Source organism: Muntiacus reevesi, chromosome 11 (assembly GCF_963930625.1).
Source record: "Muntiacus reevesi chromosome 11, mMunRee1.1, whole genome shotgun sequence".
NCBI classification, from domain to species: Eukaryota; Metazoa; Chordata; class Mammalia; order Artiodactyla; family Cervidae; genus Muntiacus; species Muntiacus reevesi.
In genome coordinates this window covers 66033471-66056040 of record NC_089259.1, presented here as the reverse complement: position 1 = coordinate 66056040, position 22570 = coordinate 66033471, and the positions used below count along the sequence as shown (strand labels likewise).

The 22570-nt window shown below is 41.0% G+C and overlaps 1 protein-coding gene across 1 annotated transcript in view; it reads right to left on the bottom strand.

Moving 5' to 3' along the window:
* Positions 1-22570, bottom strand: part of LOC136144146 (ATP-binding cassette sub-family C member 4-like) — a 158554-nt gene that overhangs the window by 44430 nt on the left and 91554 nt on the right. Inside the window, exons 21-25 of the mRNA XM_065901806.1 lie at positions 22044-22194; positions 17130-17249; positions 15861-15971; positions 9929-10029; positions 8447-8638 (exon numbers count right to left, since the gene is read on the bottom strand). Coding sequence (XP_065757878.1) covers positions 8447-8638; positions 9929-10029; positions 15861-15971; positions 17130-17249; positions 22044-22194 — 675 coding nt within the window. The remainder of the gene's footprint in view (positions 1-8446; positions 8639-9928; positions 10030-15860; positions 15972-17129; positions 17250-22043; positions 22195-22570) is intronic.

The window sequence follows — 22570 nt, the reverse complement described above, 5'->3', positions numbered from 1 at the left end:
GTGAGTTCCAAACTCCAGCACAGAAAACTAAAAAACCAGGGGACTTCCCTGTCAGTTCAGTGGTTAAAATTCTGTGCTATATCACTGCAGGACGCATGGATTCAATCCCTTGTCAGGGAACTAAGATCCCACAGGATGCATGGCCCCAGGATCCCCAAAAAGAAAAAAGGCAACTCAAAGAAAACCTGACTCTGATTATTCCTAGAGTTCAGTCATCAAAGCTATAGTCTAAACGTCTTTTCTGAGTAACCAAAGGGTTTTACCAGTTGCCCATGGAGAGTGTCACCAGTATCAGTAAGCTCACATTCTTCAATCTAAAGACACTTAGGGGCTTCCCTGGTGGCTCAGTATTAAAGAAACTGCCTGCCAATGCAGGAGACGTGGGTTCAATTCCTACTCCAGGAATTGAATCCCACATGCTGTGAAGCAACTAAGCGCATGTGCCACAACTATTGCACTCTAGAACCTGGAAATCACAACTATGAGCCTACATGCTACAACTGTTGAAGTCCTCACACCATATAGTCCTTGCTCTTAACAAGAGAAGACACCATAGTGAGAGACCCACACACAGCAACTAGAGAAAACCCCAAGCAGCAACAGAAACCCAGCCCAGCCAAAAATAAGGAAACAGATACAATTATAAAGACTCTTAAAGAAAATCTTCTGTTATTTGCTTGCAGTGACCCCTTTCTGTTTTTCTAACCAGGTTGCTCTCTGATGATGACACAACTTGTTAGACACTTGCTTCTGGATCTCTCTACACACACCACACTCAGCGTAATCAACACCCAATGCTCCACACAAAACAAACCCTTCATCCATCTTCTCCACTTTACTCTCATTACATCTTTGCCAGGCTCAGTGTTTAAAAGTAAAATTAAAATAAACTCTTTCCTTAATCATAATAAGTGCAAATGAATTTGAAAAGCAAATAAACACTAGCTGTACCCCAGCACTCTAAAAAAATAAATTCTTAAAATGTTTTTACTTTCTAGGCTTCTGTATGTATTCTTTTTGTTGTTGTTTTATTTTTTTTGTATATGTTCTTAAAGACACAAGTTAACATATTTAAACAAAATGGGATTAATGTGAACATACTGTTATATGTGTTTTCATTTTGTATTTCATAAAAATATTTATTTTAAGGTTGCATAATATTATACTACATGTTGAGAGGGTAACAGGCAGGAAGGCCAGGGGTCTCCAAATGGAGGAAATAGGCTGCATGTCAGACATTTCTATCTCTCTCTTAAGCAGCAGGAGGAAACAAACTAGTGATATTTTTTTCCTCCTCATTACAAATTTAAAAGGAGGTTTCTTTAAAATACTGTGTTGCCTTAATGATACCTGGTTCCCCTGAAGTTAACTATTCTCAAACCTTGAGTTAACCAATGCATTCTTCTTATGGAAATGCTTGTCTTAAGATATGTTAATATACTATGCATTTACCCCAGACTCTGTCTTCAAGTTGGTTCTGCCTAATGGATCAGAACCGAGTTGACAAACAAACCAATATGTTATATCCAGACATTGTTACCCTAATCTATGTAAACAAAACTGTATGGTAATCTGACTTTCAACAAGATTCAAGTCAATCATTTTGTGGCCCAGGATGACTCCTTTGGCGCCAAGATTATCCCAAAATACATCTTATGGATGAGGGGCCTGGTGCCATTCCAAGTTTTAAGACATTCCTTTCTTTCATTAACAGACTGCTAGTGACTATATAACATCCAGCTGAAAACTAGCAGGGGATACTCTTTCTGCCCCCTTCTGATGCCTATGTCAGATGCTTTATCTATCTCCTCTATACTTTAATAAAACTTTATTACACAAAAGCCCTGAGCAATCAAGCCTGTCTCTGGCCCTGGATTGAATTCTCCTCCTCCAGAGGCCAAGAATCCCAGTGTCTTTTCATGGTTCAGCAACAACCTTTCAATATCATTTATTTTACAAATCCTCTACTGTTGGATAATTAGGCAGCATCAAATAGTTAGCTATTATAAATAACTCTGTGTTAAATATCCCTGAGGCTAAATCTTTGCACACAACCTTAATCACTTCCTTCACAAAAATTCTCGGATGTGGAATTGCTGAGAGTCATGTATGAACCACTTGGAAAGCAGGGAGATCAAACCAGTCAATCCTAAAGAAAATCAGTCCTGAATATTCATTGGAAGAACTGATGCTAAAGCTCCAATACTTTGGCCACCTGACACAAAGAGCCAACTCATTGGAAAATTCCCTGATGCTGGGAATGATTGAAAACAGGAGGAGAAGGAGATGACAGAGGATGAGATGGCTGGCTGGCATCACCGATACAATGAGCATGAACTTGGGGCAAATGCAGAAGATGGTGAGGGACAGAGAAACCTGGTGTGTGTCAGTCCATGGGGTCGTGAAGAGTCATACACAACTAGGTGACTAAACAACAACAACAAAATATGACTATTTTCAGAGGAAGCTGTTAAGCTGGTAACCTACCCTTCAGAAATATGATACCATTTTCTACTACCACCTATTCCCCTGCATGTTCACAAATCCAGGTATTATAGCTTTGTTTTAATTGACACCAATTTGATCCCAAGAAGTGGAATCACTTTCCCAGGATGTCTTGCTGGAGGCATAACAGCTCCTGGCTCCCTGCCCCCTGCACCTGCCCACTCTGGTCCATGTGCTCTCACTTCTCAGATTAAGCTCCTGAATGACAGTTCAGCACCCAACACTCCACCCCAGGATGTCTCTTCTACAAAACTGTCCTCTCTAACCTCTCCATCCTTCATGTACATGTGTCAGCTTCCTTGGCATCACTAGGTAGAGGGTTGAACGCAAAAATGCATGCTACACACTTGGCAGTTCATTTTCCTGAATGCTTTGCAGTTGTCTAGGTCTTCACAGGATCAGGACATCATGCTTTTGCTTATGATGGTCCCACCTCCTGGAATGTCTTCCACATGCATTTCCACCTCCTGAAATCCAAACCATACATCACTAAGTCTGTCTCACATGTCTAATTCCTTGGAAATGTTCTCCCTGTCCCCTCATTTGGGCTTATTCCAACTCTAACAGAAAGTTATTTCATTTTTTATAGACATCTACAAAAATTATGACCTCGTTCTAGCTTCCAAAGTTAATATAATCATTTTCTTGTTTCTTCAACCAGACTGTATAGGTTGACATCAGGATCTCTAGTGGACTTGACTTTTTCTTACTTGTATTACCTGTGGTGTCCTGAGACAAAGAAACTTCCATGGGAGCTGAGATTTTTAACTCAGGCCAGAGAAATTTATGGAAAATCTATTACCATATTATTTAAATATAAGATAAATCAGAGACAGACACAGCAGATCAATCCTACAGCCATAAATACAACTTCAAATGGCCAACACCTCATTCTCATGGGACAGACAACACCTTCCACAGCGTAAGTGGTTATGGTCATTTTACACCCTATGAAAACAACTATTTTTGTCCAAGCATTTACTCTGGGTGCTTTGCATGGCTTATCTTGTTAAAGCTGTACATCAACCCTACAGGTTACAATCTATCACTTCCATTTTGTCTAAGAAAAGATTGAGGCTTAAATGAATTAGTCTGTCTGAATACTAGAGCCCATAAATAGCAGGATGGGACTCAAATCCATATCTGTTGGCCTCTTTTCCATCTGCTGATGGGCCTCCTTATCCCCTGGATGGCCTGACACATTATCATGTCCCTCTGTGTAGCTAGAACAGAGAAAGTGGGGAGAGGTGTAGCTGCAGTTAAAGGAACAGGCCTATCATAGAGATCTTATGGTCAGAATGTTAAAGCATGATGTGGACACAGGCATACATGTGGTGAGTGAGAGCAAAGAGGGCAGGTGGACATCAGCTGTCAGCAGGAAGACCTGGCACCCACACCAGATTGAGAGAGAAACCTGCAGCTGAGTGGGACACATGATGCCTGGGGAACAGGCTAAACAGACCCCATGCCCTGCTTTGGGCAGCAGGACTCATTTTTGATCCCATCAGGTGGTGAAACAGCCACACATACACTGCTGCACGAGGGTGTCTCTGACTCCAGATTCAAGCTGGGCTGAGTCTGTGGGAAATCCCTCCAGTCCCTGCAGGAGGCTGGTGTGGGGAAGGACAGACTGCAGGATGAAAACTGTCTGTAATGAAGACAGACTCCACTGGAAAGAAATGCAGCAGAATCACACAAAATTAGATTATAATGCAAAGGTGCATTTTACAGAGCATCAGTTCAGTTCAGTTGCTCAGTCATGTCCAGCTCTTTGCAACTCCATGGACTGCAGCACGCCAGGCTTCCCTGTATGTCACCAACTCCCAGAGCTTACTCAAACTCATGTCCATCGAGCTAGTGATGTCATTCCAACCATCTCATAAAAGCATAAAAGTATGTATATCTAGTGGCACAGAACATTCTAGAGTCTCTTGCTCAGTCACAGCAGAGATTTGGAAATCCTTGAATTCAATTTCAAACTGTCAAAGGACTTTTATTGGGAATCACAGGTTATCACTCATCAAAAATTGCCCCCATGTTCAGCTGTGAAGCTGAGTCAACAGGTCTGGGTGGGCCTGAGACTCTGCATTTCTAAGAAGCTCCAGGAGAGGCAGGTGCTGCTGATCCTGGCACCACCATCTGTCTGAGTCACAGGGAATTAGGAAGCCAGCAGGAGAATGGGGGCAATCTGGGAATGAGGGGAGTGGTTTTTAAGAAAGTAATACATAAAAAAGGAAAAAATGTAGGAAACTAATATTTTTGCACATTATAGCATGGTCTACTAAGCATCTGTAAAAATGTAAAAATGTATCATTCAAATAATAGCTGTGAGCAAAAGCAAAGCAAAATCAATCTACCTCAAGAGCTGGAAAATACTTTATTTCCCAGGACTCTCTAAAATGATCAAATCAACCACAAAATCATCTAAATGAAAAACACCATGGAATATTACTCAGCCGTTAAAAAGAATTCATTTGAATCAGTTCTAATGAGATGGATGAAACTGGAGCCCATTATACAGAGTGAAGTAAGCCAGAAAGATAAAGAACATTACAGCATACTAACACATATATATGGAATTTAGAAAGATGGTAACGATAACCCTATATGCAAAACAGAAAAAGAGACACAGAAGTACAGAACAGACTTTTGGACTCTGTGGGAGAAGGTGAGGGTGGGATGTTTCGAAAGAACAGCATGTATATCATCTATGGTGAAACAGATCACCAGCCCAGGTGGGATGCATGAGTCAAGTGCTCGGGCCTGGTGCACTGGGAAGACCCAGAGGAGTCGGGTGGAGAGGGAGGTGGGAGGGGGGATCGGGATGGGGAATACGTGTAACTCTATGGCTGATTCATGTCAATGTATGACAAAACCCACTGAAATGTTGTGAAGTAATTAGCCTCCAACTAATAAAATAAAATTTAAAAAAAAGAAAAAAGAAGAAAGAAAAACACAGTCCATGTTCAGACTCTCAACCGGAAGTCTAGAGTGCTATTTACCCCATGTTGATTTTTTTTCTGTTTGGCTGTGCTGGTTCCTGATTGTTTGCACGAGCTGTCTAGTTGTGATGATGGGGGCTGCTCCTGCAGCATACGGGCCTCTCCCTGAGGGGCTTCTGCTGATGCTGAGCGAAGACTTCAGGAGCTGTGGCATGGGGGCTCCATAGCTGTAGTGCAGGGCTTAGCTGCTCTGCAGCAGGTGAACTCTTCAGACCAGGGATTGAACCAGAGTCCCCTGCATTGGCAGGTGAATTCTTCTCCACTGCACCACCAGGGAAGTCCTAGTTCCTTATTTTTACTTGCTATTTCTTCTGTGAATTAAAATCCTACATAGTACCTACTATAGTTTCCTAGTGACTCTAACTTCCAGGAATCAGGACAGAAGAGGAAATGAGGGAAAGAGAATAAAGCTCCCAGTCTGCTGAGCTGGCTCATTCCCATGTCCCCTGCCTGCCTTCACCCCAACCCCACAGCTTCTCTCAATAAAATCCAACATCAAAGGGGTGTGCTGGAGTTGTGAGGGATGGGACAGGCAGAAGAGGGAACCTGGGATGTACACAGGTGGGGTGATGCCTGGGTATCATCTCCAAACAGATAAATGAAGCTAACAGTGATACTGTGAGTAGACCAAGGCACAGATCAAAAGTCAAGTTACTGCAGTTATTAATTCAGTCTCCAAATTCAATTTTCCCTCAAACATTTTAGAATCTTGATAATCCTATCATTTGCAGGTTTTAAGAAGGAAGAATAAGAATCTGTTATGTTCCTACACTGTACTACAAATTATCCTAGATAATTCATATTTTATGACTTTGGGGAAAATATAAGACAAGTGCAGGTGAACAGAATTATATTTACAACAGAAAATATGACAGACACACTGTCTGAGAGTAAGTAAACATCACCTACAGTGCTCTCAGGGAAAAGATTGTATCAGGACCTGTGGTTAATATTTTCCTGACACAGCAGTTCACCTTTTTCCTGACCTACAATGGAACTGGAAATAATTAGGAGGGGGCTTTTGCCCTGTGACTAACTGAGACAGCTCCCTGGGTAGCATTTGGGCATTAAGTTGAATATTCTTTCATGTTACAAGGGTTTCATTAATTAAATTACAGCTACAGTCCATTAGATAAGTCTGGGGTGGTAAGAGTTTTAAAGAGCAATTCTTTCAGTTATTGACGGAGTTGTTGTGTGTGTATGTGTGTGTGTTGGTTCCTGCTTGCTCACACCTGTGTTACTCACTCACCCTCACAACCAGAAGTCCCTCAGCACCCTCTCTGTGCCCTGCAGAATGCCACTTTCTGGGAACAAAAATGAAAACAAGATGCTCCCTGACTTTAAAAGGCTTCAAGGTTCTGTGACATACAGATCCCAAGTTACAAAGCATGTCACAGGTGCTATCTTTTATCTTAATTATGATAAAATTCAACTAACCATTTTTAGGTGGACAGTTCGGTGTTCAGTACACCCATATTGCTGTGCAACGAAGCTTGAGCATTGTTTTTCTGCCTCAAAAAACTGAAATTCTTACCCATTAAGCAAACAAGTCCCCATTTTCCCTCCCCCAGTCCCTGAAGTCCACCATCCTACTTCCCATCTTCTTGAATTTGACTACTTTAGGAATCTCACATAAATGGAATCAGAGTGTTTATTCATTTTGTGTCTGGCTTATTTCATTTAGCAAGATGTCATCAAGGTTTATCCATAAGTCAGAATTTTCTTCCTTTTAAGGCTAAATTGTAAGTATTTAGTCCCTTCCAACTTTTGGCTGCTATAAACATAGGTGTACCATAAACACTATCTTAAAAGTATACATAGCACACTAAGGAAGAACTGAGGGTCTCAAAGATGCATTAGAGTTGACTCAGAAAATGAGGAGATTTGCACCATCCAGATGGCAGAGGGCCTGGGTCTCTGAAGTTGAGGGGCAGCATGTGTACTGGAAACAGGGAGGACCTGGTGCTTCGAGAGAAATTACACACAATCCGAGTGCAGGGGGGCGTGTATGTCAGACATACTGGCTGCAGAGGGAGGTGGGGAAGAGCTTCCTACCACCTTGTCTGTTCTGGTTTAGTCTCTTCTTCAAGATTCTGTCCTGATCCCAGCTGAGGGTCTCAAGCTGAGTGCGGAAGGAACATCACCAGCAGACATGGATGCTGACAGGTCCAGGTCACACGCCTCTTTGCCGTCTCCCATATGGATCTTCTCTGCTCTCTTAAATTTGCTTTTGACTTTGAGCCAATCTCTAATCCCTGCCTCCATCTGAGGCCCTGGTTCCTCACTGCTGACTGGGTCATTATTGAGGCTCTTCTCTGGTGGACACAAGGTCACCCCATGGCCCCTGCTGGAGTGGGCTTGAGGCTATGCTATGGTTCCAGCAGCAGCTCAGCCAGGCCAGTAAGGATCAGATCTGTGCTAAAGAAAGCAGCAGTTTTTGGGGGGAAGCAGGGGGATGGCAGCTCAGTATGGGTGAGTGGAGAAGGCTGCAGGAAGGGCTAAGGGACAGAGAAGGAGGCTGCAACCAGAGGGCACCATGGGAGGAAGAGAAGATCTCAGAAATACAAACAAGAAAAAATGGAAAGGAATGAGATATTGGAGAGTTAGGGCCAGGAAGACAAGGCTGATGTCCCAGATTTTGCATGAATAATCAGGTGTCACATGTAGTGCCCTGAATCAGGTTAAGATGGAGCTCTGGGTCCCAGGGCCCATCAACCACCATGAGGGAGCTCACAACACAGGGAAAAAAATGCTGGGATCCCCATTCCATGGTCAGTTTCCAAGAGGGATTCATCTACAATGTCACTGATCTAATCTGCATCCATTAGGACAGACACACTGACAGATCCCCCTGACAGACACAATGACAAGGAAACCAAGAGCAGATGTGGTGTGAAATCTTCAGCTGGATTTTAAAAAGGCAAATGGATTAAACTAACCTTTTGTCCTGGGTAAATGTATGCATACACATTCTTCAATACTAGAGGCCCATCCGACTTATGCCTGAAGTTCACATTGATCAAAGAAATCAGTCCTTCATTGGGCCAGGATGGTGGTGGACGATACTCGAGTTCCCAGGATGCTTCTTTCTCAAGATCTGTGTATTCAATCACCCTTTCTAGTGAAATCATCTGAAACACGTATGACATCACATGAGTTAGTATCAGAGGGTCTTGTTTACGGATATTCAGAGATTGTAAATGAGGCCTTCTGCTTGTCTGTGGTTCAGAACATCCCAGGTCTCAGCATCCACAAAGGACAGAAGCAGGAGTCTGATGAGGCCTTGGATAATTAGCAAACCTGTTCATTGTCTTCAATACTTTTACTTATGACTACTTTCTTCAATTTTATATTAAAACTAAAAGAATTAGATAAATGAATGGTAAAATTTTTTGATCCACCTTTTACATCTGAATAAAAAACAAGAGAATTTTTTCTAAGAAAAGAACACTTATGGACACCAATCGGTATATGTGGATACAGAAGGGCCACATGTTACAGATGAGCAGAACTGGACAGTCATCAAACCTCATTTTAATAATCAGTCACTTTCTACTCTGTTAGAAGAAAGAAATGGGAAAACTTCATTTTTATTGTTTTTCTCCCTTTAGGAGAAAGTACAAATATTCAAAAGTGTATAATTTACATATTGACTAAAGCTTCTTAAACAACCATGACTCCACACCTTAGAGAGCACACTCTGAGAGGGAGCATATCCTACCAGGAAGAAGGGCCACAAGCAAATTCAGGTGATCGACACACACAAGGATAAATGCTAAAATGGGGGAGGGGTGAAGGAACATAGTAATTAAATAAACCTCAAAACACTGGATTCTTTTCTTTTACCAAAAATAAGGAATTACCCATTAAGAAACAAATAGAAACAAACTGCTAAGAAATTAGTTTATATTGTCTCCAGATTTTCAGAACCTCCCTCCTATAGAGACATTTATTGTATTTGAAGACAGTTTGTGATGAATATAAAACCTTCTGACATGGCATACATATGACTGAGAAAAATATGTATATATTTTATTTTACATTAACTTTAAGCACATGGAACATGAAAGTGAAAGTTGCTCAGTCCTGTCTGACTCTGCAACCCCATGTACTGTAGCCTGCCAGGCGTCTCTGTCCATGGTGATTCTCCAGGCAAGAATACTAGAGTGGGTAGCCATTCCCTTCTCCAGAGGATCTTCCCAAACCAAGGATTGAGCCTGAGTCTCCTGTGGCTCCTGCATTGCAGGTGGATTAATTATCATCTGAGACACCAGGGAAGCCCTTAAGCAGATGGAGGAGAATGTAAAACTTTGTAAAATTAAGTACAAATAACAGTTTTATTATTTTACATAAGGTTTGCTTTTATGCCATTTAACAGCAAGGAGACCTGGAAAGGCTAAGAACAGAGAGATAAACATCACCAGGTTCTCAACTTCGGCACTTTGCCTGACGCACCACTGGAACATCCCCGTGAGTGTGAGCGTGAGAGACAGGACCAGGCCAACCTGCCCGAGATCCAAGGCTAAATGAGGAAGAAGAGGAATAAGGTCAGTCTACTTCTCAACCCCTCACACAGGTCCTTCTGTCATTTTACAAAGAAGACTCCTTTATTTTTATGATTTTTTATTGGAGTATAGTTTATTTACAAAGTTGTGTTAGTTTCAGGTATACAGTAAAGTGAATTGGCCAGACATATATATAATCTGCCCTTTTAAAATTATTTTCCCATATACATCATTACAGAGTATTAAATAGAGTTCCCTGTGCTATACAGTAGGTCCATTTTAGTTACCAATTTTATATATAGTAGTGAGAAGACTCCTTTATAATATTTAAATCAGTTGCATGTAATGATAGCATTACTCATAATATCACTTCTGTTGTATAAGACAATGATACATTAAAAAAATTTTAAAAACCCACTATGTGGGACTTCCCTGGTGGTCCAATAGCTAGAACTCCAAGATCCCAGTGCACAGGGCCCGGGTCTGATCTCTGGGCAGGGAATTAGACTCCACATGCCACAACAAAGAGTTCACTTGTTGGAACTAAAGTCCTGCCTGTCACAACTAAGACTGAAGATCCCAAGTGCCACAGCTATCACCCAGTACAGCCAAATGAATAAGTAAATTTTTAAAAATATTTTGAATTTAGGAAGAACTAACAAAGTTATTGTTGTTGTTCAGTCACTAAGTTATGTCTGACTCTGTGTTGTGATGGACTGCCACACGCCAGGCTTCCCAGTCCTTCATTATCTCCTGGAATTTGCTCGAATTCATGTCCATTGAGTTGGTGATGCTATCTAACCATCTCATCCTCTGCCACCCCCTGCCTTCAATCTTTCCCAGTATCAGGGTCTTTTCTAACGAGTCAGCTCTTTGCTTCAGGTGGTCAAAGTGTTGGAGCTTCAGCTTCAGCATCAGTCCTTCCAGTGAATATTCAGGGTTGATTTCTTTTAGGATTGACTGGTTTGATCTCCTTACAAACAGTCCAAAGGACTCTCAAGTGTCTTCTCCAACACCACAGCATGAAAGCATAAATTCTTCAGCCCTCAGCCTTTTTAAGGGGCCAACATGTAAATCTGTTGACAACTCTTACACAACTACTGGAAGAAACATAGCTTTCACTTATACAGACCTTTGTTGGCAAAGTGATGTCTCTGCTTTTTAATATTCTGTCAAGATTTGTCATAGTTTTCCTTCCAAGAAGCAAACGTCTTTTCATTCATGGTTGCAGTCACACTTCACAGTGATTTTTTGGGCCCAAGAAAATAAAATCTGTCACTACTTTCAATTTTACCCCAGATGGGACCAGATGCCATGATATTCGTTTTTTTAATGTTGAATTTTAAGCCACCTTTTCCACTCTGCTCTCATTTTCATCAAGAGACTCTTTAGTTCCTTTTCACTTTCTGCCATTACAGTTGTATCATCTGCATATCTGGAGTTATTAATATTTCTCCCAGCAATCTTGACTCCAGTTTGTGTTTCATCCAACCTGGCATTTTGCATGATGTATTCTGCATATAAGTTAAATAAACATAATGACAATATACAGCCTTGTCATACTCCTTTCCCAATTTTGAACCAGTCCATTGTTCCACATCCAGTTCTAACTGTTTCTTCTTGACCTGCATACAGGTTTCTCAGGAGACAGGTACAGTGGACTGGTAATCCTATCTCTTTCAGAATTTTCCACAGTTTGTTGTGATCTACACAGTAAAACCCTTTTACATAGTCAATGAAGCAGATGTTTTTCTGGAATTCCCTTGCTTTCTCTATGATCCAGTGAATGTTGGCAATTTGATCTCTGGTTCCTCTGCCTTTTCTAAACCTACCTTGTATAGCTGGAAGTTCCTGGTGAATGTACTGTTGAAGTCTTGTTTGAAGGAATTTGAGTATATCCTTACCAGTATGCAGAATGAGTACAATTGCATGATAGTTTGAACATTCTTTGGCATTGCCTTTCTTTGGGATTGGAATGAAAATTGACTTTTTCCAATCCTGTAGCCACTGCTGAGTTTTCCAAATTTGCTGGTATATTGAGTGTGGCACTTCAACAGAATCATCTTTTAGGATTTTAAATGGCTCAGTTGGAATTCCATTACCTTCACTAACTTTTTAAATATTAATGCTTTGAAGTTAAGGCCCACTTGACTTCACACTCCAGGATGTCTTGCTCTAGGTGAGTGACCACACCATTGTGGTTATATAGGTCATTAAGATCTATTTTGTACAGTTCTTCTGTACATTCTTGCCATCTCTTCCTAATCTCTTCGGCTTTTCTTAGGTCCTTACCATTTTTGTCCTTTATCCATATTAATCCCACCTGGATTGAGATACACTTGGCAGTATAATATAGGTGAAGATGTCATTGTTCAGATTTTTGTCCTTATGCTTCAATTATAATTAAGTAATTCCACTTTCTATGTCCAATGTAGCTACAGTTGAAATCACAAAAACAAGACAGTGGGTTCTAAGAGCCAATGCTTTTAAATCTAAAATATTACTTTCATTTTTCCATTATTAAAGACTGTGATTCAGGGTTACTGCTATGGATAGTGAGGGATGATGAATTCATGCCACACATTCCAACAACTTCTCACCTGAGACCTACATAGCAGTGGTGATACTGTTTTTGCCACAGAGAATCTTTCTCACCCCAGTACACCAGACCCCTACAACCAAGAGATCCAAGTAGCCCCAAAGCTAAAACCTAAGCTGTACCTGGTTGTCTCCATCCAACTATAAGACACTACCTAGAATCTTCAGAAGGTAATCTTGCTACAGTTATGTAGACCTCAACCCATTCTGAGAAAGAGAAAAAGATAAAAGATCTCAATGAAGACCTACTGCAAACAAACAAGCAAACTACTCAAAGCAGTATACAGATTCAATGCAATCCCTATCAAATTACCAATGGCATTTTTCACTGAATTAGAACAAAATTTACATTTTGTATGGAAACACAAAATACCCTGAATAGCCAATGTAATCTTGATGAAAACAAAGAAGAAAAATGAAGGTAGGAGGACTCATACTCCCTGTCTTCAGACTATGCTACAAAGCTACAGTAATTGAAACAGTATGCTAGTGGCACCAAGGACAGAAATATAGATCAATGAAACAGGACAAAAGTCCAGAGATAAACCCATGCATCTGTGGTCACCTATGGTAAAGAAGGCAAGAATATACAATGGAGAAAAGACAGTTTCTTAAATAATTGGTGCCGGGAAAACTGGACAGCTACATGTAAAAGAATAAAATTAGAATACTCCCTGACATCATACACAAAAATAAACTCAAAATGGATTACAGATATAAATGTAAGACCAGACACTACAAAACTTAGATGAAAACAGGGAGAACTCTCTCTGACATAAATTGCAGCAAGCTTTTTTTTTTTTTAACCCATCTCCTAATGAAAATAAAATAAAATAAAACCTAAACAAATGGAACCCAATTAAGCTTAAAAGCTTTTGAACAGCAAGGAAAACCATAAAAAAAAAAAAAGACAACCTGCAGAATGGGGGGAAATATTTGCAAATGAAGTGACTGACAAGGGATTACTCTCCAAAAACACAAATGGTTCATTGCAGTTCAATATCAAAAAATAAATAAATAAACAACAAAATTTAAAAAATGGGCAGAATATTAAAAGACATTCTTCAAAGAAGACATGCAGATAGTCAAAAAGCACATGAAAAGATGATCAACATCTCTAATTATTAGAGAAATGCATACCAAAACTACAGTGAAAAAAATGAAAAATAAAAGCAAAAAACTACAGTGAGGTGTCACCTCACATCAGTCAGAATGACCATCATCAAAAAGTCTACAAACAGTAAATACTGAAGAGGACGTGGAGAAAAAGAACTCTCCTACACTGTTGGTGGGAATGTAAACCGGTACAGCCACTAAGGAGAACAATTTAGAGGTTTCTTTAAAAACTAAAAATAGAGCTACCATATCATCCACCAATCCCACTCCTGGGCATTTATCCAGAGAAAACCAAAATTCCAAAATATACATACACCCTTATGTTCACTGCAGCACTATTTACAATGCCAGGACATGGAAGCAACCTAAATGTCCACCAAAAGAGCAATGGATTAGGAAGATGTGCCATGCATACAATGGAATATTACCCAGGGATAACAATAGGCAAAATAATGGCAATTGCAGCAACATGGCTGGACCTAGAGATTTTCAAACTGAGTGAAGTAAGTCAGACAGAGAAAAATAGAATATGATATTTCTTATACATGGAATCTATCAAAAGGCTACAAATCAACTTATCTATAAAACAGGAGTAACAGATGTAAAAAACAAATTCATGGTTACCAGTGAGGGTAACAGGCAGGAAGGCCAAGGGTCTCCAAATGGAGGAAATAGGCTGCAAGTGCCAGACATTTTTATCTCTCTTAAGTGGCAGCAGGAAACAAACTAGCAATATTTTTTTTTCCTTCTCTATACAAATTTAAAAAGAGGTTTCTCTTAAAATGCTGTGTTGCCCTGACACCTGGTTACACCTGAGGCTAACTATTCTCAAACCTTGAGGTAACCAATACTTTTTTTTCTTATGGAAATATTTGTCTTAAGCTATGTTAATGTACCCCAAACTCTGTCTTCAAGTTGGTTCTGCCAAATGGCTCAAACTACTTCACAAACCAGGATGTTATACTCAGATATTATTCCCCTAATCTATGTAAATGAAACTATTTGAATGGTAATCTGCCCTTCTACAAGATTCAAGTCAACTATTTTATGGCCTGGGATGAATTATCTGGTGCCATTCTGAATTTTAAGACATTCCTTTCTTTTCATTAACAGATTGATAGTGACTATGTAACATCCACCTGAAGACTAGCAGGGGGGTACTCTTTCTGCCACCTTCTGATGCCTATGTCAGAAGCTTTCTCTATCTCCTTTATACTTTAATAAAACTTGATTACACAAAAGCTCTGAGCGATCCAGCCTTGTCTCTGGCCCTGGATTGAATTCATCTCCTCCGGAGGCCAAGAATCCCAGCGTCTTATTATTCAGCAGCAACTTTTCACCAGGGGATAAGGGAGGGGAGGAATACATTGGAAGGCTGGGATTGACACATTCACACTACTATATATAGAATATTAAAATAGATAGCTAATAAGAAACTACTATAAAGTACAGAGAACTCTGTAATGACCTATATGGGAAAATAATCTAAAAAATAGTGGAGATATATATATATACTTTGCTATATATCGGAAACTAAGATAACAGGGTAAACAAACTAAACCCCAATAAAATTTAATACAAAAATGAAAGAATGGCCTGAGTGAGCCAAAGCAGGGGCCCATGGCACCACAGGTCTGCTGGAGCAGGCATGTTCATACCTGATCTTTGTTCCTGAAGATTCCTAAAGTCAAAAACAGAAATTCTTTTCTAAATGACAATTCATTTGAAGTATTAATCAAAATGCAAAGTACTAAAAATATACATACACCCCAATGTTTATGGGGGTATGGAAAAAGAATCTTTAAAAAAGTGGATATATGTATAACAGATTCACATGGCTGTACACCTGAAGCTAACACACTATAAATCAACCACACACCAAAAAAAAAATTTTTTTTAAATGGTCTCAACAAGGACCTACTGTAAATAAGTAAGTAAATGGAAAAAAAGATAAAACTTCTCACCAAGACACAAATGACTTCACATGGACCACAATGTGGAGTCACATACTGCAGACACTAATACAATTCATTAGAACCAAAGAGTATATATTAGACAAGATGACAAGAGTTTAATAACTACAAACAAAAATATAAACTGTAAATGTACCACAAATATTCACATCTGTACTTACATTCTACCAGAATCAGGGCCCCAAAGGCAACAACAGTGACAAAGATGGCACAGATGACATCTAGATACACAGCGAGCCATCGGGACGTCATCAAAAGCAGGAACCAAGCCTCTGGATTTGTGAACCGTGATACGTATAATGCATAAGCAGAAAAACCATGTTAGCTGCTTCTCACAAGTGAGAGCATTTTCTCAGTTGAGCTACAGAAGACTTTACATAAGGCAGGACAGCAAAGTTACACACCCAAGAAACGTGAAGATTCCAGAAAACTAGGTTTTAACACAAGACAACATATGGGACACACAGGAATCAGTCCAGGAAGCATGCACTGAAAACGTCAACCCACAGGTTATCAACAGAAATATGATCACAAGAAGGAAGATGGAAAATCGCCTCATCAGTGCATTTCCTGCAGTGCTGGGCCTCAACCTAAAGATCATACTCTCACAGGGTCAACTGCTTCTGGCTCTCACACAGCAGAGAGCACAGCTCACACTGTTTCCAGCACCTTCTGCCCTCACTACAGGGCCCTGTGGTGTTTACTCTTAGAAGCCAGTGTCTATGTGACCATCAGCTAACAGGATCTGCACGTGACTTTCAAAATGCAATTTTATCTTCAAAATACAATAATGATTGGAAATATTGGCTTGAATTTTATATACTTAGAGAAAATCCTGAATTTTCTACCTAGGGAAAAAATCTTCACTGATAAAAACATAATCAAGTGGGTGGCAAATCAGGAAATTATTTTCCTCAATCACATCTGTCACCCTCCATACTCTGAAATGAGTCAGCAAACCACAGCCTGGAGGGTGAGAACAGCCACCACCTGGTTCTGTAAAAAAGTTTTATTGGAACACAGGTACTGCCATTTTCTGATGTATTATCTTTGCCTGTCTTTGTGCCACAACAGCAAAGGTGAGTAGTTGCAACAGACACAGTATAGCACACAAAGCCTACAATATTTTCTATCTGGATCTTTGCAAAAAAGAAAAGTTTGCTGTCTCTTGGTTTAAACAGACAGAAGTCCACAGGGCACAGTGATACAAGGGCAATGCAAGCCAGTCAAGGGAGAAAAGCAGGGCTGTGAGGTGGGGAGGGGGAGCATAGAGCGGGTGCTGAGAGGAAGGGGTGGGGGAGGCGGGTGTGCAGAGGGGGATCAGGGGAGGCACAGAGAGAGATGCTGTCCAGTCAGGCCACCCGAGAGGGAGTCAGCCTCACAAAGTAGCAGATCTCATCCTTAGAAATTATCTCCAGAAACTTACAGACCTGAATGCAAATCCTGGTGTGCATCGAACACTTTCTGAAACTTGTGTTCAGCTTTGTACGCCTGGATGGTCCAGAGTCCCCGGAGAGAAGATGCTAAGTGGGAAAACACCACGCTCCGTGCTGGGGAAGCAGAGACAGACACACAGAGAAAGTCAGGGAGACTGGACGTGAGGAAACAACTGCCTCCTGGGCCCTGTGATCATACGTCCCGCCAAAGGGAATCCTCCATCTGACCCTGAACTCCTGCTCACACAAAGCTTCACTTTAATGACATGGGAATGAAAGATTCTCTTTGAAGCTATCTTTGACCAAATTCAAATCACAGCTAGATTTAGATAAAGAAATTCTTGTTCTTTCATCAGGATCCTCTCAAACATGCCTCCCTCTAAATTTTTCTGGCATCTCACCAGGTGGGAATTGTTCACATTTAAAAAAATATATATTGAAGTATAGTTGATTTACAATAATGTGTTAGTTTCAGAGATATAGTACAGTCATTCAGTTAGTTTTTTAGATTATATTCCATTACATATTATTGTAAGATACTGCATAAAATTCCCTGTGCTTTATAGTAATGACTTATTGTTATCTAGGAGTGTGTCTATTAATCTCATACTTCTAATTTGTTCTTCCCTTTCTCCAAATCCCCTTTGGCTACTGTGAGTTTGTTTTCTATGTCTCTGTGTCTATTTCTATTTTGTGTACAGATTCATTTGTATTATTTTTAGATTCCATATATAAGTGATGTCATATTTATCTTTCTCTTACTTTACTAATAATAATAATCCCTAAGTCCATCAATGTTGCTGCAAGTGATAATATTTCATTCTTTTCCATGAGTGAGTAATTACTGTTCACTAATTTTTGAATCAGTAGCATTTTAAAATTTAATTCCTCATTAGAGTCCTCACCACACTGAATTTTGGTAAGCTACCTGTGGGCCATCTCCTCCTTAGATGAGTAACCTAAGGGCTGGGATAGAGTCAGTACATCCCCCACCCTGGACCAGAGCCAGATCCAGGACAGGGTGAGATGAGTAAGAGAACAGACAGTCTGCCGTCTCCCCCATCCGGGGACTCTCCCTGCACCTGTGCCAGGAGTCTCTGTGCGGGTCACAGTGCATCTGGTACTGCATCGCCCTTTTGCCTACAGGACCGGGTAGATAAGGAATCTTTGCATAGTCTTGACTTCTGCTCCAGGAATCTAATTGATATCTTTATAACTGCCTACTGGATACCTGTCCTGCTGTTCTGAGGTCACTGCAGCATGTGACACTCACATCAATCTTGTAGAATCTGACACTGGCCTCTGTGTCCAGTCTCTTTTGAGTGACTTCATGTGGGTTTGGGGTCTGGTGTCACATCACTGACCATTCATTTCCCACCATCTTCTCTAAGAGCACACTGACCATGAGCACCAGGGTCAGGCTCCTGCCTGTCAGGGAACAGATGGGCTGCAGGCTGCTGGGCAGGGAAGACACTTCCTGGTGGGGTTTTCATTCCCCACCATGAATGAGGATGTAACTTGCTGTTGTCAAGGGCACATGGTGAGCCTGTGACCTCAGTCTGGCTGAGTGATAAGTTGTGCTGTATCAGCAAGAAATACTGACATCACTTTGTTACCTGTGCATCTCCTAGAGAAGACCTGTTAGTACAACGAGGTTGTTTACGGGAAGTTAGTAATGCATCTTACAGAAGGCTACAGAGACTTTATAAAATGATGGGGAAAGGATCAAGGGGGAAACTCCACACCATTCTCAGGTCCTTACTCCTTAGTCCAGGATCTGAATGCCTGGCTGGTACAGTTCAGTCAGTACCCACGTGCACCCGGGCACTGCACATTTGGAGGGCTTGAGGTACAAACAGGTGAAGACACAGAACCTCCTCTTGTGTTTAGTGTCCCCAGCTCTATAAGGAAGGAAGGAGCAGGCTTCCTCCTTGTGAGACACTGGGGCTCAGAGAGGGTGGGAAGCCCTGGGCTGGGGGAGGACAGCCTGAGCAGGGAGCCAGGTGACCATCCACTCAGCCCTAGGATGAGATGGTTGGATGGCATCACCAACTCAATGGACACCAGTTTGAGCAAACCCTGGGAGATGGTGAATAACTAGGAACGGGAAGCCTGGTGTGCTGCATGCAGCCCACGGGGTCAAAGAGTTGGACATGACTGAGGGACTGAACACCCCCATCACCACCACCCAGAGAGAGAACACAAACATTCTAGTCAACTGGCCACCACATGTGGTTATCTGAGGTGTGCAGGATGGGGTACCTGGATTAGATGTAGTGTCTAACTTGGTTCAGCCTACTGGGTGCAAAAAATCCAAATAATCCACAGTGATAGTGCCAAAGTTCTCAGACTCTCCAGATCAAATATTGAGAAAATCCTGTACTGCTTCTTGACAAATGCCTCAGGAGAAGCCCTTCTTTCCACTTCCATATGAATGGGAAATGGCCCTTGCCCCAGGCAAAAAGTCTGTCAAATATTCTTTCTGGAACAATCCCTCTCTCAATGTACCAGAGACCTGCTTTGCAACAACACTGTTGAATGACTCATTTCATGAGTCACCTCAAACCATAAAAGGTCTGAAGCCCTGTCTACACAGAAGACTGGATGGAGCTCATCACTTCCTCTTCTGCCTCTGCAGGTTCTACCATACTACTCAGTCATACAGGTAGAATGTCACACACACCTGGACTCTACTGCTCCCCATCCATCCAAACACCTCAACAAACTCAACCTCACAGGAGGTTAGCTGCTTCTCTTGATGAGTGAAAATGTCTTCTACAGACTTTATGAAACTGATGATCACTATCCTTTTTGCAAATAAAGATAAATACCTCAAGTGTTTATTATTAAAAACAAAACATACAAATGCCACAATAAAAAAACAACTCCTCTGACTGGATGAACTGAGATTTTTGTCCACTTAGTAGATACAGAGAAGCATTAGACTCAATATGTGTCTGTTCTTGGCTTGGTTTCTAGAAGGTTAAGTTGGTATTAATTTTCAATACTTATTCATGGTTGAGGTCTCTGATACAAACATATTATCTCCTTAATTTTTGGCTAGTGTGTTTATAAAATTTTAAAAAAATATAACAATCTATTTTCCTTATTTTTAATATTGATGAAATGTGTGCATTAATAAGAGAAATTTGATTATTTCATCATCTGTGATTACCTGTAAAATAGACTAATTAATCATAAAATGTGTTCCCCATTATTGTTTTTCTGCTGCACCTTGCAGGATCTGGTTTCCTAACCAGGGACTGAAGTGGTGGCCCCTGCAGTGGAAGCACAGAATCTTACCCACAGGACCACCAGGGACACCTCTGTTTCCCATTATTCTAAAACTAGGAAGGTGAATGGAGTAATCAACTAAATGCATACTGGACAGATTCCCCTCCTGGGTTCTCCTAGGGGATTACTTTCGGCATCATTTATATGAATAGCTCTGAGAAAGGGGTACATAAACAGTGTGGTGTCACCCCAAATACTGACAATGACAAAGAGGAAACCTGAAAATAACAGGGCTTATCTTTTCAGCAGGGCTTCCTTGGTGACTTAGACATTAAAGAATCCACCAGTGATGCAGGAGACCTGGGTTCAATCCCTGGGTCAGGAAGATCCTCTGGAGAAGGGAACAGTTACCCACTCCAGTATTCTTGCCTGGGGAATTCCATGGACAGAAGAGCCTGGTGGGCTACAGTCCTTGTGGTCGTAAAGAGTTGGACATGATTAAGCAACTAACACACATATTTTCAATACTTTTAACAACTGCAGCTTACTAGAACATGTGAAAGAATGTATATTTTCAAATATATCACTTCTGATATACATTTCCTCAGGTCTCCTTTCCTTTTCCTAATCTTTTCCTTTGCTTGTCATTTCTGATAACTTTCAGTTCAGTTCAATTCAGTCACTCAGTCGTGTCCAACTCTTTGCAACACCATGTACTGCAGCACGACAGGCCTTCCTGTCCATCACCAACTCCCAGAGTGTAGCCAAACTCATTTCCAATGAGTCGGTGATGCCATCCAACCATCTCATCCTCTGTCATCCCCTTCTCCTCTTACCCTCAATCTTTCCCAGCATCAGGGTCTTTTCAAATGAATCAGCTCTCTGCATCAGGTGGCCAAAGTATTGGAGTTTCACCTTTAACATCAGTCCTTCCAATGAACACCCAGGACTGATCTCCTTTAGGATGAACTGGTTGGCTTTCTTTGCAGTCCAAGGGACTGCCAAGTGTCTTCTCCAACACCACAGTTCAAAAGCATCAATTCTTCAGAGCTCAGCTTTCTTTTTCTTTTTTAAAAAATTTATTTATTTTAATTGGAGGCTAATTACTTTACAATATTGTACTGGTTTTGCCACACATTGACATGAATCAGCCATGGGTGTACACGTGTCCCCCATCCTGAGCTCCCCTCTCAACCCCCTCCCTATTCCACCTCTCTGGGGCATCCCAGTTCACCAGTCCTAAAGCATCCTGTCTCATGCATCAAACCTGGACTGGCAATCTATTTCACATATGATAATATACATTTTTCAATGCTATTCTCTATTTTCCTTCCACATTAGTTTCAACATGATGAGATACTTTTAAGGATAGTATTAATACAGTAGATACTCTATGTTAGGAAGTATGTCATGAACAAGACAGAAATGGTCCCTGTCCTCATGGTGCTCACATCCGTCCTCCTTGGGCTAAAATGCAAAGTGCAGCTGACCCACTGCCAGCTCCATTTGCCTTACGGGCCAAACCTACTCTCAGGGGCCATAATTTTCAATCACCTAATGTTAACAGTGAGAAATTCCACAGAACAGTCTGCAGAATTTCAGGGGTCTGGTTAACTGCAGTATGAATGGAAGACAGCCTGCACTGCCCTCCCAACCTGAGCACCCTGTACTCACTTGTACATTCCAGGCGTTTCACATCTCGTGATGTCTCTAAGAAATACCGCCGAAGAACAAAGAAAATGATGCCAAGGGGAATCACAGGTATAGCAGTCCAAGGAATTGCAGCCACCATCACGCCCACGACACCAATCACAAGTAGAAATATCTGAAATAGCGAAAATAGAGGCATTCGTGTCAAGGATACTTTTCAAAGATAAACTTTGTTGATTTGTTAGGATTAAACTGCTTTCCTTGAAATTTGTTGAAACTGTAGGGAATGGTTTCTCTTCCAAAGAAATAAAACTAAATGTGGTCCTCATGATGTTTATTGCATGAATCAAACACTCTGATAAGAACTTTCTAGGTATCAGCTCTTGTGACACACTCAGTAGCCCTTTGAGGCAGGCATTACTATTTTTAACAGATGAGAATATTTGAGGTTCAGAGAGTAGGAGCTGCATCTCAAACTATCAGGAGTCAGCAGGTGTTGATTCATCTACTAGAGAGATGAGTGAGCACGTATCACAGATGAAGAATCCAGA